This window comes from Telopea speciosissima, chromosome 5 (genome assembly GCF_018873765.1).
Source record: "Telopea speciosissima isolate NSW1024214 ecotype Mountain lineage chromosome 5, Tspe_v1, whole genome shotgun sequence".
Classification (NCBI taxonomy): Eukaryota; Viridiplantae; Streptophyta; class Magnoliopsida; order Proteales; family Proteaceae; genus Telopea; species Telopea speciosissima.
This window is the reverse complement of record NC_057920.1, coordinates 59,818,848-59,833,114: the sequence shown is the minus strand read 5'-3', so window position 1 is coordinate 59,833,114 and position 14,267 is coordinate 59,818,848. Positions and strand designations below refer to the sequence as shown.

The 14,267-nt window shown below is 40.0% G+C and overlaps 1 protein-coding gene across 1 annotated transcript in view; it reads right to left on the bottom strand.

Moving 5' to 3' along the window:
* The window catches only part of LOC122661902 (probable ubiquitin-like-specific protease 2B), a 98,681-nt gene that overhangs the window by 24,457 nt on the left and 59,957 nt on the right, over positions 1-14,267 (bottom strand). Inside the window, exons 10-13 of the mRNA XM_043857413.1 lie at positions 10,354-10,554; positions 10,198-10,253; positions 9,963-10,056; positions 8,674-8,764 (exon numbers count right to left, since the gene is read on the bottom strand). Of these exons, the coding sequence (XP_043713348.1) occupies positions 8,674-8,764; positions 9,963-10,056; positions 10,198-10,253; positions 10,354-10,554 (442 nt within the window). The remainder of the gene's footprint in view (positions 1-8,673; positions 8,765-9,962; positions 10,057-10,197; positions 10,254-10,353; positions 10,555-14,267) is intronic.

Genomic DNA, 14,267 nt, shown 5'->3' with positions numbered 1-14,267 from the left:
TAGAACCACTAAGATCTTGGAGTAAACTTTGAAGCCACAATAACTCACATATTCCTTGGGCAATAGTACTAAACTCTGCTTCAGCACTGGACCTTGCCACAACATTTTGTTTCTTACTACGCCATGTGACAAGATTACCTCCTACAAACATACAATAACCTGAAGTAAATTTCCGATCAGGATTACCACCCCAGTCAGCATTAGTGTAGGCCTCAATATGAATATGATCATGCGGAGAAAAGAGAATCCCTTTTCCTGTAGCTGACTTCAAGTAATGGAGAATACGAAGAACAGAAGCCATATGAGTGGAGCAGGGATTATGCATGAACTGACAGACCAAACCTACTGCAAATCATAATACAAACACTCCTTAAAACTCGTTCAAGATTTCTAGAATCTCGAGTATCTCGGTCTGACTGAAACGAAAGACCATTTTGAAATGAAAAAATACACTAACTCGGTCGAGATTTCGGTATTTTGTAACATCTCGCCGATATTTCGGCAAGATGTTACAAACCCAAGTTATAAAATGTCAAAGTCTCGTGAGTCTCAGTCGAAATTTCAATCGAGAGCTCACATGGCTTGCTTTTTTCGCTTTCATCCACCCATTTCTTCCTCCACTTCTCTTTGGTGATTTTTTAACCGGCCTTTGAATCTTCTCCGCATCTAAGGACGTGGTGGATCAACTTTTGTGGATGACATTTTCTCTTACCCAACCCACCAGCCGTACCCGTACATGCTCCCAGAGTCGTCATATCATAATGGATCAGTGGGTAGTCGTGGTTCTTCACACTTTGGTGACCCATATCCTAGCCTCCTAGGATAGGTTACCTTCAACATGATGATGCTATTTACATGGTAATCGTGGATGACTACACTCGTTTCTTCTCCCAGACTATGACGTGGCATTCATATGTCCTACAATCAGAGAACAATGCACGTCAGCTCTATCAGACTATGAGTGGGGTCGATCCTAAACGATGGAGTAATTATTAGTAGACATTTAAGTCACTTGATGACTACTTGACTTGAATTTATTTTTCCAACTGAATTTACTTGTTTAAATCGCTTATTAGTTATTATGTCCTCCAATACTTGAAGTCTTAAACAATGTGTATGTGTAATGTATGTGTAATTAACTAAGTTAAACATTAGGATTCGACCATATACAGCCAATCAATGGTGCAAATGCAAAACACCACTTTGGGTGACTATTTTTGCAATTTGAACATTTAGACGTGTTTATATAGCCAAAAATATGGTTTCCATGAAGTTTCAGGCCTTAACTTGGCCTAAAACCCACCGAAATGACCTACCGAAACCTTGTAGAAAAAATACAATATTTCGACCGAAATAGACCGGAATACCAAAACGAAATGAGATTTTGAACATTGTTGCAGATGCAACGTCCGGTCTAGTGTGGGAGAGATAAATTAATTGTCCGACCAACCGTTGATAACGTCCCTATCAACAGGATCACCATTTTTCTCTTTCAAACGCATAGTAGCTTCCAAAGGAGTATCACAAGGATGACACCCAAACAAACCAGGCTCTGAGAGTATGTCCAGAACATGCTTCCTTTGGGAGAGAAAAAAGCCTTTGGAAGAATGGGCAACTTCAATCCCAAGGAAGTACCTTAGTTGTCCTAGATCTTTTATTTCAAATTCTCGTCCCAAGAAAAACTTCAGGTGAGAAACTTCATCAGCATCATTACCGGTTACAACTATGTCATCGACATAGACTATAAGAAGGGTGATCTTATCTCCACGACGCTTGGTGAGCAAGGTGTGATCAGCATTACTCTACTTGTACCCTACAAAGATCATAGCTTTATGGAACCTAACAAACCAAACCCAAGGGGATTGCTTCAGCCCATATAATGCCCACTTCAATTTGCAAACCTTCCCATAAGTCTTGTCATAAGAAAAACCTGGAGGACTCTCCATATAAACTTCCTCTTCCATCTCTCAATGAAGAAAGGGATTTTTTACGCCCAATTGCTGCAAATCCCAGCCCAGATTGACAGCATATGACAATAAAACTCGAACAGTATTCAACTTTGCAACTGGAGCAAAAGTCTCCTGGTAGTAAACCCCTTGGTCACAAGTCTTGCCTTGTATCCATCCACTGACCGATCCATCTTCTGCATAACAACAAATACCCATTTACAGCCGACTGATTTCTTGCCCAGAGGAAGAACCACTAACTCCCACGTCTCATTTTTGGATAAGGCTTTCATCTCATCCATCATGGCTGCTTTCCACTTTAGATCTACGATCGCCTACTGCCACTTCTGTGGAATAGAAACAGAAGAAAAAGAAGACACAAAGGCACGATAGGAAGACGACAAAGAATCATCGGAAACAACATTAAAGATGGGATGTTGGGTATAGGACTTAATGCCTTTACAAACAACAATAGGTAATTCAAGAGAAGGATCCTTACCAGATGGAGTACCAGGCTCAGGATCAAGATCTGACGATTGGAGAAGAGGTACAATAGTGGTGTAATCTAAACTTGCTCCTTGTGCTTAGGGATCTGGGTATATACTTTATCAACAGGAATCTAACTCACAGGTCTACGCCCCCTGAACAAGAACCGAACTAGAGACTAGAGTAGGTGTTGGAAGAGATGGCTCCCCCTAAATTGGAACCAGTAATATAGCAAGCACATCTTCAACACCTGGATCATGCTCCCCCTGAAGAGGTGGTTGCGAATAATATGTCAGGGATTCATGGAAGACAATGTCCATAGTAACCAGAGTACGCCGAGTGGGAGGATGATAACACTACAATCCTTTTTGGGTAGCGGAGTAGCCCAAAAAGATACACCGAATGCCACGAGGATCACGCTTGCCATGAGGATGATGATTGCGAGTATAACAAACACAGCCAAATATTTTCGGTGGCATCACAAAGGAAGAACCCTAGAGAATGTCAGTAGGTGCACGACCATCAAGAACGCGAGTAGGCATGCAGTTTATGAGATATGCACCAATAAGGATAGCATCACTCCAGTATTGAGAAGGGACCTGCCATGCAACCTTCAAAAGATGACAATTCTTTCTTTCAGCCACTCCATTATGGGCATGAGTATCTACACAGCTGTTCTGATGAAAGTATCCCATTAACAGCCAAATAAGTTTGGAACCGACCCTCTATGTATTCTCTTCCATTGTCACTGCGCAGAATTTTTAGGGTTGCATTGAATTGGGTCGGAACCATAAGATGAAAGAGCTGAAAACAGCGAAAAACCTCACTCGTGTGTTGCATCTTGTACACCCAAGTGGTGCGAGTATAATAGTCTATAAAGGAAACAAAGCATTTATGACAAGAAATGGAAGCACGATGGGCAAGGCTCCACACATCAATATGAACTAAAACAAATGGAGAAACGCTTCTATTATTCATAGGAGAATAACTGGAATAAGTCTGTTTGGCCAAAACACAAGCCTCAGATAAAAACTCATATGTTTTACAATCTTTGACTAACTGAGGAAATAAAAAAGCTAAAGTTCTAAGGGGAGGATGGCCAAGCCAACAATGCCACAGATGGAGATTAGGAGACGTGGCTGAGTGTAAATGATGAGCTGGAGATGAAGTTGGTGGAAGAGAAGTCTGACCTATGTCGAATAAGTAGAGACCACCATGTACCTTACCACCCCCAATCGTCGTCCCTTTCGTTAGATCTTGTATGACACAGTGGGAAGGAAAAAAAGTTATTTTATAGTTTAAATCTTTGGTAAGATTACCAATTGAAAGAAAATTAGTAGAAAAAGAGGGAACATGCAAAAGAGAAGATAATGTAAGGGGAGGAGAGCAGCGAATGGAACCTTTTCCAGATATAGGAGAAAGGGAACCATTAGCTACTAGAACAGTATCTTTCCTAGAAGAGGGAGAATATAGGTGAAAAACATGGGAGGAACTAGTCATGTGGTTAGTAGCACCGGAGTATATAATCCAAGGGCTGGAGACGGCCGATGCACAATGACTACCGACTAGAATACCTGAAGCAAAGTGAGAACCAAAAGAGGCAGGGGGTGCAGATGCCGGAGCAAGTGGAGCTGAAGAAGCCTTTAGCATGAGACAGAAAGCTAAAAGTTCATACGGAGTGAGACCAATGTCTGTAGAAGGGGCAGCAGCAGTAGTTTTAGTGTGATTAGCCTTGGACTTGGACTTCCCACGACCACATTTCGCCTCAAAGTCAGCAGGTTTCCCTTGTAGCAGTGTTCACACTTTACAGGCTCCTTGGAGGCAGCATTACCACCATTGGTAATGGTAATGGAAGTAGGGCTGAAACCAGCTTGTAAGGCAGATCTATCAATAGTAGTAGTGTGCAACATAGCAGCCCTACGAGTCTCCTCAGTATGAACCAAAGCAAAGGACTGCTCTAATGTAGGGAATTGAGATCGGCTAAGCACTTGCACACGAATGGGATCATATTCAACATTCAGGCCTACCAAGAAGTCATAGACACGAATTTTGTACACGTGTTTGCGATAGGCAGCAATATCAGCAATAGTGAAAGAATGAAAATCTGAGTAGATCCAATTGCTGCCATAAACTCTGTAGGGCAGCAGTGGAAGGTTTGGTTGATTTCATATACTTTCTAATTCTGCCTCTTGTTTCTATTTTGGGTTTGTGGGTTTATCGATCCTACTGTAGAGTGGTTCTTAGCTGAACCCCTTATATAACCTGTTTTGGTCGGACTTTTCCTTAAAACCTCCTGGATTATAACTTGCCATTAGCAAATAGCATACACCATAGGGCTTCACTTGTGTATGTCTAGTGCCTCTAGTCAATACATCCCTACCGAAAAGCAGAGGCTAGGATTTATACACAATACTTCTATTTCTAAAACAGTTTCTTTTATGTTTATTCCGACAATCCAGCTACCATAGCAACATTTCATTTGTTTATAAACCCCTGCACCAGATCAGCCGAGTGTTTGCTCTTAAAGGATCATAGTTGTTATTTATCAAACTTCAGCCACAATGCGTCCATTCATTTACATTCTCTATAGTTTTTTTGGTAATGACACTCTCTACAGTTATGTCTACGTGTCTGACTGTTCTTGATTATTTGCATTTATTTAAAGGGACAGTCACAGTATAACTAACGACAATAAAAAAAAAAAAGAGGACTTCTAGAGACTTTTCTTCCTCCCTTGATTACCAGGAAAAAGGTTTTTGTTAATTATATCAAATCAAAACATCTAAGCTATCAACAGATTTCACATTAAAAAAAAAAAACAGTAAATAAATCTTTAAAAGATGATGCAGGTCTATCACCAAACTAGGCTTCTTTCCTTTAGGAATAAGTCTAGGGTTGCGCTATAGACATGTTGGGCCTTTGGTCCCATGGGTTTTCAATGTAATAGGTCACTTTTATAGACTTAAAGTAGGGGTACATAAGTTACAGACGGGATTAGCCCTATACTTAGTTTAATTTTATGTTTTAGCGTTTTAAATTGAACTGGTTGAACCACTTAAATTATATTTAGGGTCCACACCTCTACACGAATTTTAGAGAGGGTGTGTTTTGTAATTAGACTCAGCTGGGATTTATGAATGTAGGTCTTTGGCTATTATAAATAAAGGCAAACCATGGGGCTCCTCTTTACCTCATTGTTTTATGAAATCTGCTCTTGCAAGCTACTGCAACCTTTCTTCTATTGAATATCCGCTTTGTGTGTGATCAAAGTTGGTGGGATGGGTGTGTTATCCAATCAACGCTTTGCGGTGTGAAGCCCGGGTGGTTCGTTGGTGGGATTGGTGTGTGATCCAATCAACACTCTTCAGTGTGAAGCCTGAGTGATTCCTCTCAAGTTCTACTTAAGTCTACTTTCAAGTTTCTGTCCAAGATCTGATTTTTATTCAAGTTTCAACTTCCAACAAGCCACTGCCACAGAGTTTCTGCAACAACAGTAAAGTTAATAGTGATCCCCATCCCCTCCCTTCTTCTAATCCTCTACAGCCCCAACCCTAAGTTTTCCCCCTTTAGTTTTTCAATTTCTCATAATCCTACATCACCCACAAAACTCACCAAACTTCACCCGTGACACCCCCTGCCCATTTGAAATACTCGATCCACACTGCTGCCCATTCCCACCATTAAAACTCTAATCCCTTCCATCGCAAATCAAAACCCAAAACCCTAATTTCTGCCCAGCCCAAACCAACCGACAGAACAGTCCACAAATCTGACCAATTATCCCTCATATCCTCCTAAGGAAACCATTCAAGTTTGGTTAACTTCTGTCAACCCAAACCCTAACCCTACTTGCTGCCTATTCAAGCCTACACACCTCCATCCATCAAAACATCTCAGGACCTTCACTGATAGACTCCCCTACACCTTTCTAGCATAACCGACACCTTAAACCCTAACCCTAAATCTAATTTTGACCTAAATTCATATTTGTTGAAATTATTTATCCACCCTTGTCCCCCTTTGGATAGTCCGCCATGTTAGAGCTCTTATATGATATACATATTGTTTCCTCTCTTTCCTACAAGGTCGGCCTTTTAGAGGAAGCAGTTCCAACATGGTATCAGAGCAGGCAGGGGTCACGGTATCGAGTCCCTCTAGGAGCCGGCAGGTGTTAAAATTACTTATTCACCCGTGTTCCCCTTTGGATAGTCCGCCGTGTTAGAACTCCTGTATGATATATATATTGTTTCCTCCCTTTCCTAAAAGGTCGACCTTTTAGAAAAAGTGGTTCCAACATGGTATCAGAGCAGACAGGGGTCACGGTATCAAGTCCCCTTGGGAGCGGGCAGGTGTTGAAATTATTTATCCACCTATGTCCCCCTTTGGATAGTCTACCATGTTAGAGCTCCTGTATGATATACATATTGTTTCTTCTCTTTCCTACAAGGTCGGCCTTCTAGAGGAAGAGGTTCCAAGAATATTTTACCCCAATCGGACTACCAATTCATATCAGATCCTGGTGTGCTGGCTCCTAATTGGTCTCCTACCAATCTAGGACTACATTAAAAGACCTGAGTGGAAACTTCGAAAGGGAATCAATGGAAAAGCTGTGTGGTACCTTGTCCATCTCTGAATAAGAGCATAGTAGCATAAAATCTAAAAAGGTTTGGATCAACATTTGACCATCACAATTTGTAAATTTTAGAGATCAAATTTGAAGTAAAGATGTTAATGTAGATTAGAAATACGGCACAGTTGTCAAGGCATCGCCTAGGCGGCGAGTAGGCGGCCGCCTTGAAGGCTTAGTTGGTGTCGCCTTAAATTTGGACCCTCTCCAACGCCTTGGGTCCCCGAGACACCGTGACTACTATGGGAATACCAACTAGATAATTTGGTCTCAACTATAGAAAAGACAAAGGTACTATTCATATCAACAATTGTATCCAAAGGTACTATTCATATCAACAATTGTATCCATGACAATAGTATATGAATAAATCACTCTAAGAGACAAATGTAAAGGATATAAGATAGATCAAACATTATCCTAGAACTTCTCTCTCCTTTATCCAAAACTGTCAAAATTCCCCACAGTTCTTCATTTACTTTAGTTTCATTCAAAATGCATTGAGTTACTAATGCTATTGAAGTCTCATTCCTATTTGTGCATCCCTATTCGGCACCAACTTCAGTAGTTCAGTTTTCCACCGAATCTCTATTACCAACTTGTCATCACTGCCACCCCACCTTAGGGTAGAGCACCTTCCACCAAACGAAGTTTATTCGAGTCCTCACATAGCTATATGTGTTGGCACTCAGACTTAGTGGGCATGCTGACCACATCATCGTCTTGTTCATGTGTTCATTTGCATTGTTGCATACCAATATAGAACTTTGAAGATTGTTTGAAAAGTCAATTCTTTAATAAGTACTCGGACTGCTGATGAAACATGAAAGGCCTCATACATAGTAGGACATAGAGTTGAGACAGGTCAATAAATTTGACATGTAGCCAATGTAATAATGTATACAACCCCCACCCCCCACCCCCCAAAAAAAAAAAAGAGTCCATGTCGGAATGACCAAATCATTTCACCCAGTGGATGACATAGAATTGAGACAGGTCAATAAATTTGACATGTAGCCAATGTAATGATGCATACACCCCCCACCCCAAAAAAAAAAAAAGTCCATGTCGAAATGACCAAATCATTTCACCCAGTGGATGTGGTAAAAAAAGCTGACAAGACAGAAATAATACCAGCACTGAAGGCGTGAATTCCCTTTTCCCAAAGCACATTAGAAATGACACATGGATAAACAACATGCAAGCGGATATACATGAAATAACTCATGTTTCTTATATAAACATTTTCAATGAAAGGAACTGCCCAGAAAGGTGTAATTTTGAAACTACTAATGACTATTTTCCCCTTTTGTATTCTCTCCCCTTCTATGGATCCATTACCAATTTTGAATTCAATGCAACAACAAACAAGATAAAACATAATTAAAATATGTAATAAAACTTGATCCTTCACTACAATACCCAAAACAGTCATGGGCATTACTCCCCCATCCCAAAAGAAGGGGGGGGGGCGGCATTGGCATTATCAATTAAAAGAAAAAGATGTAAAACAGGGGGGGGGGCAAATTTTGATTCAGTACTAGACACGCCTGTCTCCACAAAAAAGCCAAAAGAAATGACATTGGAGGGACTATAAAGAAGTAATTTAGATACCTCTAGGGGCACAAACCGCAAATTAGAGAATTTTGCTGAAACATCTTCTGATGACTCTCTTTTCTTTTCTTTCCACTCTTCCCATAGGTAACTGTCCTTCCAATGTAAAGAAGTGACGAGTCATGAGTGAATAAAAATTATTACACTTGAAAAACAAACTAACATATCCATAACCTACATAACGACCTCAAAAGCCTCTCTTTTGGCAGAAAAACTAAAAGAAAATATGAAGTTTTCAATAGCGTTGACAGAATTGTCAGTGACCAACACGTGGTTACATCCAGAAAATGAAAATGGGCCTCTATCATTGTCACAATCCATAATTAGAAGAATAACAGCTTAGGTCATAATCAACAAACATTTTTTTAATCAAACCATCCATCCCAAACAGCAAGCATTCTCTCTTACGTCCATCAAAACTAGGGCTAATTCAGATTTGATTCCACCCCTTGGAGACTGTTAAATTGTGGAACCCTAATTCCACATCATACCAGACCCGAGATGAAATCCAACCAAATACTGTAGCTGAATCTCCGTCAAAGATAGAGTCACTGGCCTGTGAAAGCATTGAAAAAAAATAGCTTCTGCTGGCAGGTGGTTAAAAAAAATAAAACCAATAAGCCAACAATCAGTCAAGAGGCTTTTGAGTTATCCTTGAACAACAAACCTAAGTCACTGTGCAATAACTTTGAGAACTGGAATCAACTAACTGGCTATTCCAATGCACTTAAGAAGACAACCTTAGTCAAAAGTCAAAACCAAATCAGCAGGATAATGATTAGTACGAAAGAGATCAGAAATGAATGGACCAGAAAACTTCTTCTATCCCGATATGGGTATGTATCCTAACAAATAAAACCCTATCCACATTCCGAGAGAACACATAATGTAGCTCACCCTCAAGGAGGACATGATCAAATGATGACAGGCCCAAGAATGGGTGGCATTAGCTGAAAGTAAGTTATTGTGAAAAGAGAGTGAAGTACTTCCAGAAGATCAAGACATCCTAAAGAGATTGAGGCATTAATGGCATTAGGATTCCTACTCATGCCAAAAATATAGATTAACTTTTTAAATGATTAGACTAACTTCACTAGCAACAAGGACTGGACTGCAAGGCAAAGCTTTAATCACCACTAAAAAAAGACAAAAGAAACAAAGCAATTATTGTATGCATGACAAAACATGTTCTACAAAAAAATAAACTCCATTGATCACGGCTCAGAGCAGATGGATGGTTAAATCAGAATATCTCTATCATTAAATCCAAACAAACTGAAACATATTACCTTTGAATAAGATTCTTTAGGCCTTTATGACTTCCTTTAATAGAATCCATGTGCAATATGCATGGTACTTTAGGGGACTTTTCAATATCTTCATCTGAAGAGAATAATTGGATGGACGTCAAAGAGAGAATAACGGCTTCACAAACCAAAATGCAATTTCAGAGTAAAAATTGGATGGACGTCAAAGAGAGAATAACGGCTTCACAAACCAAAATGCAATTTCAGAGTAATTTACCTTTAAAGTTAACCACTTCACCCGGATGACAGAGGACAATCAAGCTCCAGTGTAAACTGTGAATTTAATGATGCAAAAGTATAGATTACATCAGACAAACTTAAGAGTGGGAAAGACACTTAATCAAAAGTTAATATTGAATAACTAATGACTTACTTGAAATTAACAGGAATAAAGATGTAATCCTTTTCAAATAGATCCACTTTCCTTGTCCACTTACGAACACGTAGAAAAGCTTCTCTGCCTTCGGAAGCACTAGATGGATCTTTGTCTAGATCAGCCAGCTTGCGAAAGAAAAAACTATTAAAAAAGTGAAACCGATGCTTGTCCTCCGATTTAATCTTATTCTTCAAATATCTGCAAATTAGTTACGATGTTTTAAATGAAATTTTCCTTCAGTGCAGATATAAAGCTAAAAGCTGAAAACGGTAAACCAAATTATTATTAGTATTAGTATTATTTGATAGATATGATAAACCAAATTATTAATACACAAACGAACAAAGGCAGGAGGGGCAAAAAAGAGAGAATGATAACAGAACTTAATGTGCAAAAAACATGTAAAATTAAATGAAGTATGTTCAACTCATAATAATGGATCTCTTTCCCTCAAAAGTAATCACAAACTCACCAAACTTACAGATGTTGATCTTGAGCGTAATTCTCCCCCCTAATATTAGCCATTGTTTATTCCATAACTGTTCACTTGTTTAATATTCCTTAATTATGATATGGGAAAAGTCTCTCTGAGCCTAGGCTACCCTGCTTGCTCAGAGAACCCTCTCCCTTATGATAAATTAAACTTAAATATTTCAATTAACAAATAAAACAATGTAAACACTTCCAAAGAGGGATCATATAAGCCAAAAGAATCAAAATATGTAAATTTCTTTTCATTGATGCTAATAAAGACCTTAGTTGATGCAGATAAGTCACGTAATGGGCTTATTTTGTTGGAAATAAGCCTTTGGTGGGGTTATGTATGCATTGGGCCTTTGATTCTGTGTTTTCTTTGTAATGGGCCTAAAATTAGGGTCCAAGGGAGACATACAGGATTAGGCTTAGTAGTAGCTTATTTCATTCCTAGGTCGATTAATGTAGTGGGTTATTTCATATTCCTAGATTCATGTATTATGTCTTTAATGTTTTATTGGTTTTAGTTTCTAGGTGTTGGAGTCCAAAAGTCAATTAAATGTAATTGCATGTAACCAAGAGGCATTCAGCTTCCATCTTATGGCTATATAATACAAGCCATGGGCTCTCAAAGGCAACCCAGAATTTAAACAAAAAAAGAATCCTCTTGTGAGAACTTTTGCTTGTGAGACTCAAGTGGCATCATCAAGGGGGGACTCCTTCGATCGTGACCTTGGTGCGACTCCGACAATTGGGCAACTAATGCGAGTCTAGCTTGCCAAAGTTATCCTACTATCTTCATGATTCATCATTCATCATTCATCATCCATCATCATTTGCACCATTTCCACCTTCATCATTCAAACACCAACATAGAAGGATCAGAACTAACCAAATCTGACCCAAGCTGTCCAACATCTACCCCTACTCTCTTCCAGATTCGATCTTGGTTTGCTTACCCTCTCGGGTTTGCATCATTAGTATGCTACTATATAAGACCCCCCGGCAACATACAAATTGACTTGCTCTGCACAAAGAAGGATATGCAATTGCAACATAAAAAAGTTGGAATTGACCAAAAAAGAAAATGAGCAAAATAAAAAACCTACTTCATAAATTCTCCTACTTCCTGCCTTCAAATATTTGAGCAGTGAGCACACAATGGACCACTGAACTACAAGCTAGCTGCACCCAAGCAACTAAACTTTTCTTCGCCTCTTTAGTCTTTACAACTCACCACCAACCAACCAACTTTCTGACTGCTCACGTGGTGGAAGGGGAGGGCAAAAAAAGAGAAAGAAAGTCACATGCGTCCATGCAAGTTGGAGCAGACCTATGGAAAATTATTTAGCATTTCTTTGACATTCCATGCAAATTCCCTTTCAGAACAGAAAAGGGGCATGAAATAACTTCAGACATTCTCTAATTTTGGTAAAAGTAAAATATTTCTAGTGTTTGAGTTGGGCAAGGTCCGGTATGACCAACATACATGGGAGAGAGAGAGCGGGGATCTTGTGTTGGAGAAGAGGGAACCATGTTTTAACCCTATTAGAAACAGACACGAGTAGGGAGTGAAGGAGAGGGGTAAATTCCCTTTTCTCGGTTGGAGCAAGACTTCCACCCAATGAAGATAGTTTCACAAGGAGAGAGAGAGAGATCAACGTAGGGAAGATATTGAGGAGAATTAACTTGGTAATCACCAAGCGAAAAACCAGAAATCAGAAGAATATAGTGAGCTGCAAGCTGCTGCTGTATTGTATTTAGTTTGAGAAGAAAAGAATGATCAGAATAGACAGATCAGCAACACATCATATACACCCCTCCCCAAAATGCTATTGCATAAAGTAATAATACTCCTACTTACATGACTTGATAAAGGGTATAATAGTCCAAAACAGAAAAAAGAAAAATAAGCTGTAAAGAAGGCCATGATGGACTAATCCTGGGACTCACCCATGCCCCAACTAAGCTCAATAAATAATAAAATATATGAATGGGTTCAGAAACAAAAATGATATTTTTTTTGAGTAATTTAAAAATGCATTAACCAAAGAGAAAAGCCCCAGAGGGGATACAAAGAGAGCTCAAAAGGAGCTAAGAGACAACAAAATTACAACCCAAAAGGGCAAGGCCCCAAGAAGAAAACAAGAAGATACAACCCTAAGGGGCAAAGTTCCAAGAAGATACAATGTGACTGTCACGGGGAGAGCCTGAGTGATGCAAAGGGATTGCCGATAGCTTGCTTTTGATATCAAAGAAGATGAAATTCCCAATCAGATTGAAAGATATGGATTTGGGGACACAGGTGGATAAATCCAGCCAATTTTGATGAATAGCAGCATCACATGCGAGTTTACCTAGGCGGTCGCAAAAAGAAGAGCCTCCAAAAGTCATATCCACCCAAATCCATTCCCGATGAAAAGGGAGGATCCTCCGGTGAACGGACCAGCAACAAACAAGAAACCAAGACCAGATCTTCGAGAAGAAAGGGGATTTGAAGAACATGTGATCAATATCCCCAAGACCGAACCAGCACAAAAGGCAGCAAGGGGAAACAGGGATGTGCCTGGGAAGGCAGACAGTTGCGGAGCGCACGCCAAAGGGTGAAGCTATGTCGGGGAATGAAGCTTGGGAACCAAACCGATTTGTGCCAAATGATAAAATCACCACGAGCTCTAATGAGATTCCAAGCAGATTTCAGACTGAACTTGCCAGATTGAGAGGCTTTCCAAATGGTTTTGTCACCTCTACCGGTGGGGACCTGAGGATATGAGGGATGGCAGCCAAGATGAGGTACAAGGGGGGGGGGGGGAAGTAGATGGAGGATCCCAAGATGATCTCCAAATGATGTGAGAGACCGTAGCCAATCTATCCAAACCCAAACTATAAATAGTTATGTCACCGACCACTTGAAGAAGAATACCCGCAGGATGCCAGTTGTCCAGCCAAAGCTTAGTAGAAGCCCCATCATCAATCAAGGAAACGATAGAGCTTAGAGAAAGGGGCCTAAGTTGTACTATCTTTCTCCATATCCAGGAAGCATCTGAGGGGATAGGGACTGTCCAAATGGAGTCCTTGCAAAAATATCTTCGATATACCCAATCAACCCAGCTACTTTTTTCCTTTAAGGCAATCTTCCAAATAAGCTTTAATATCCCAACCTTGTTTGAGTTAAACCCCCTTCAGCTCTTGGGAGGCACACTGATGACCAGGCTATAGGGTGAAGAAATCTTGAAGTATCGGATCTCTTCCAAAGAAAGGAGCACATGATGCCTTCTAGCTTTGCAATAATCGACTGAGGGATGCCAAAGATTCTTGACCAATACAAATAGGATGCTTGGAGGACTAATTTGATCAACACAAGGTGCCCCGCATAGGATAGGAGTTTACCTTTCCATAGTTGGAATCTTTTGTGCATAAGGTGCAGCATCGGAGTT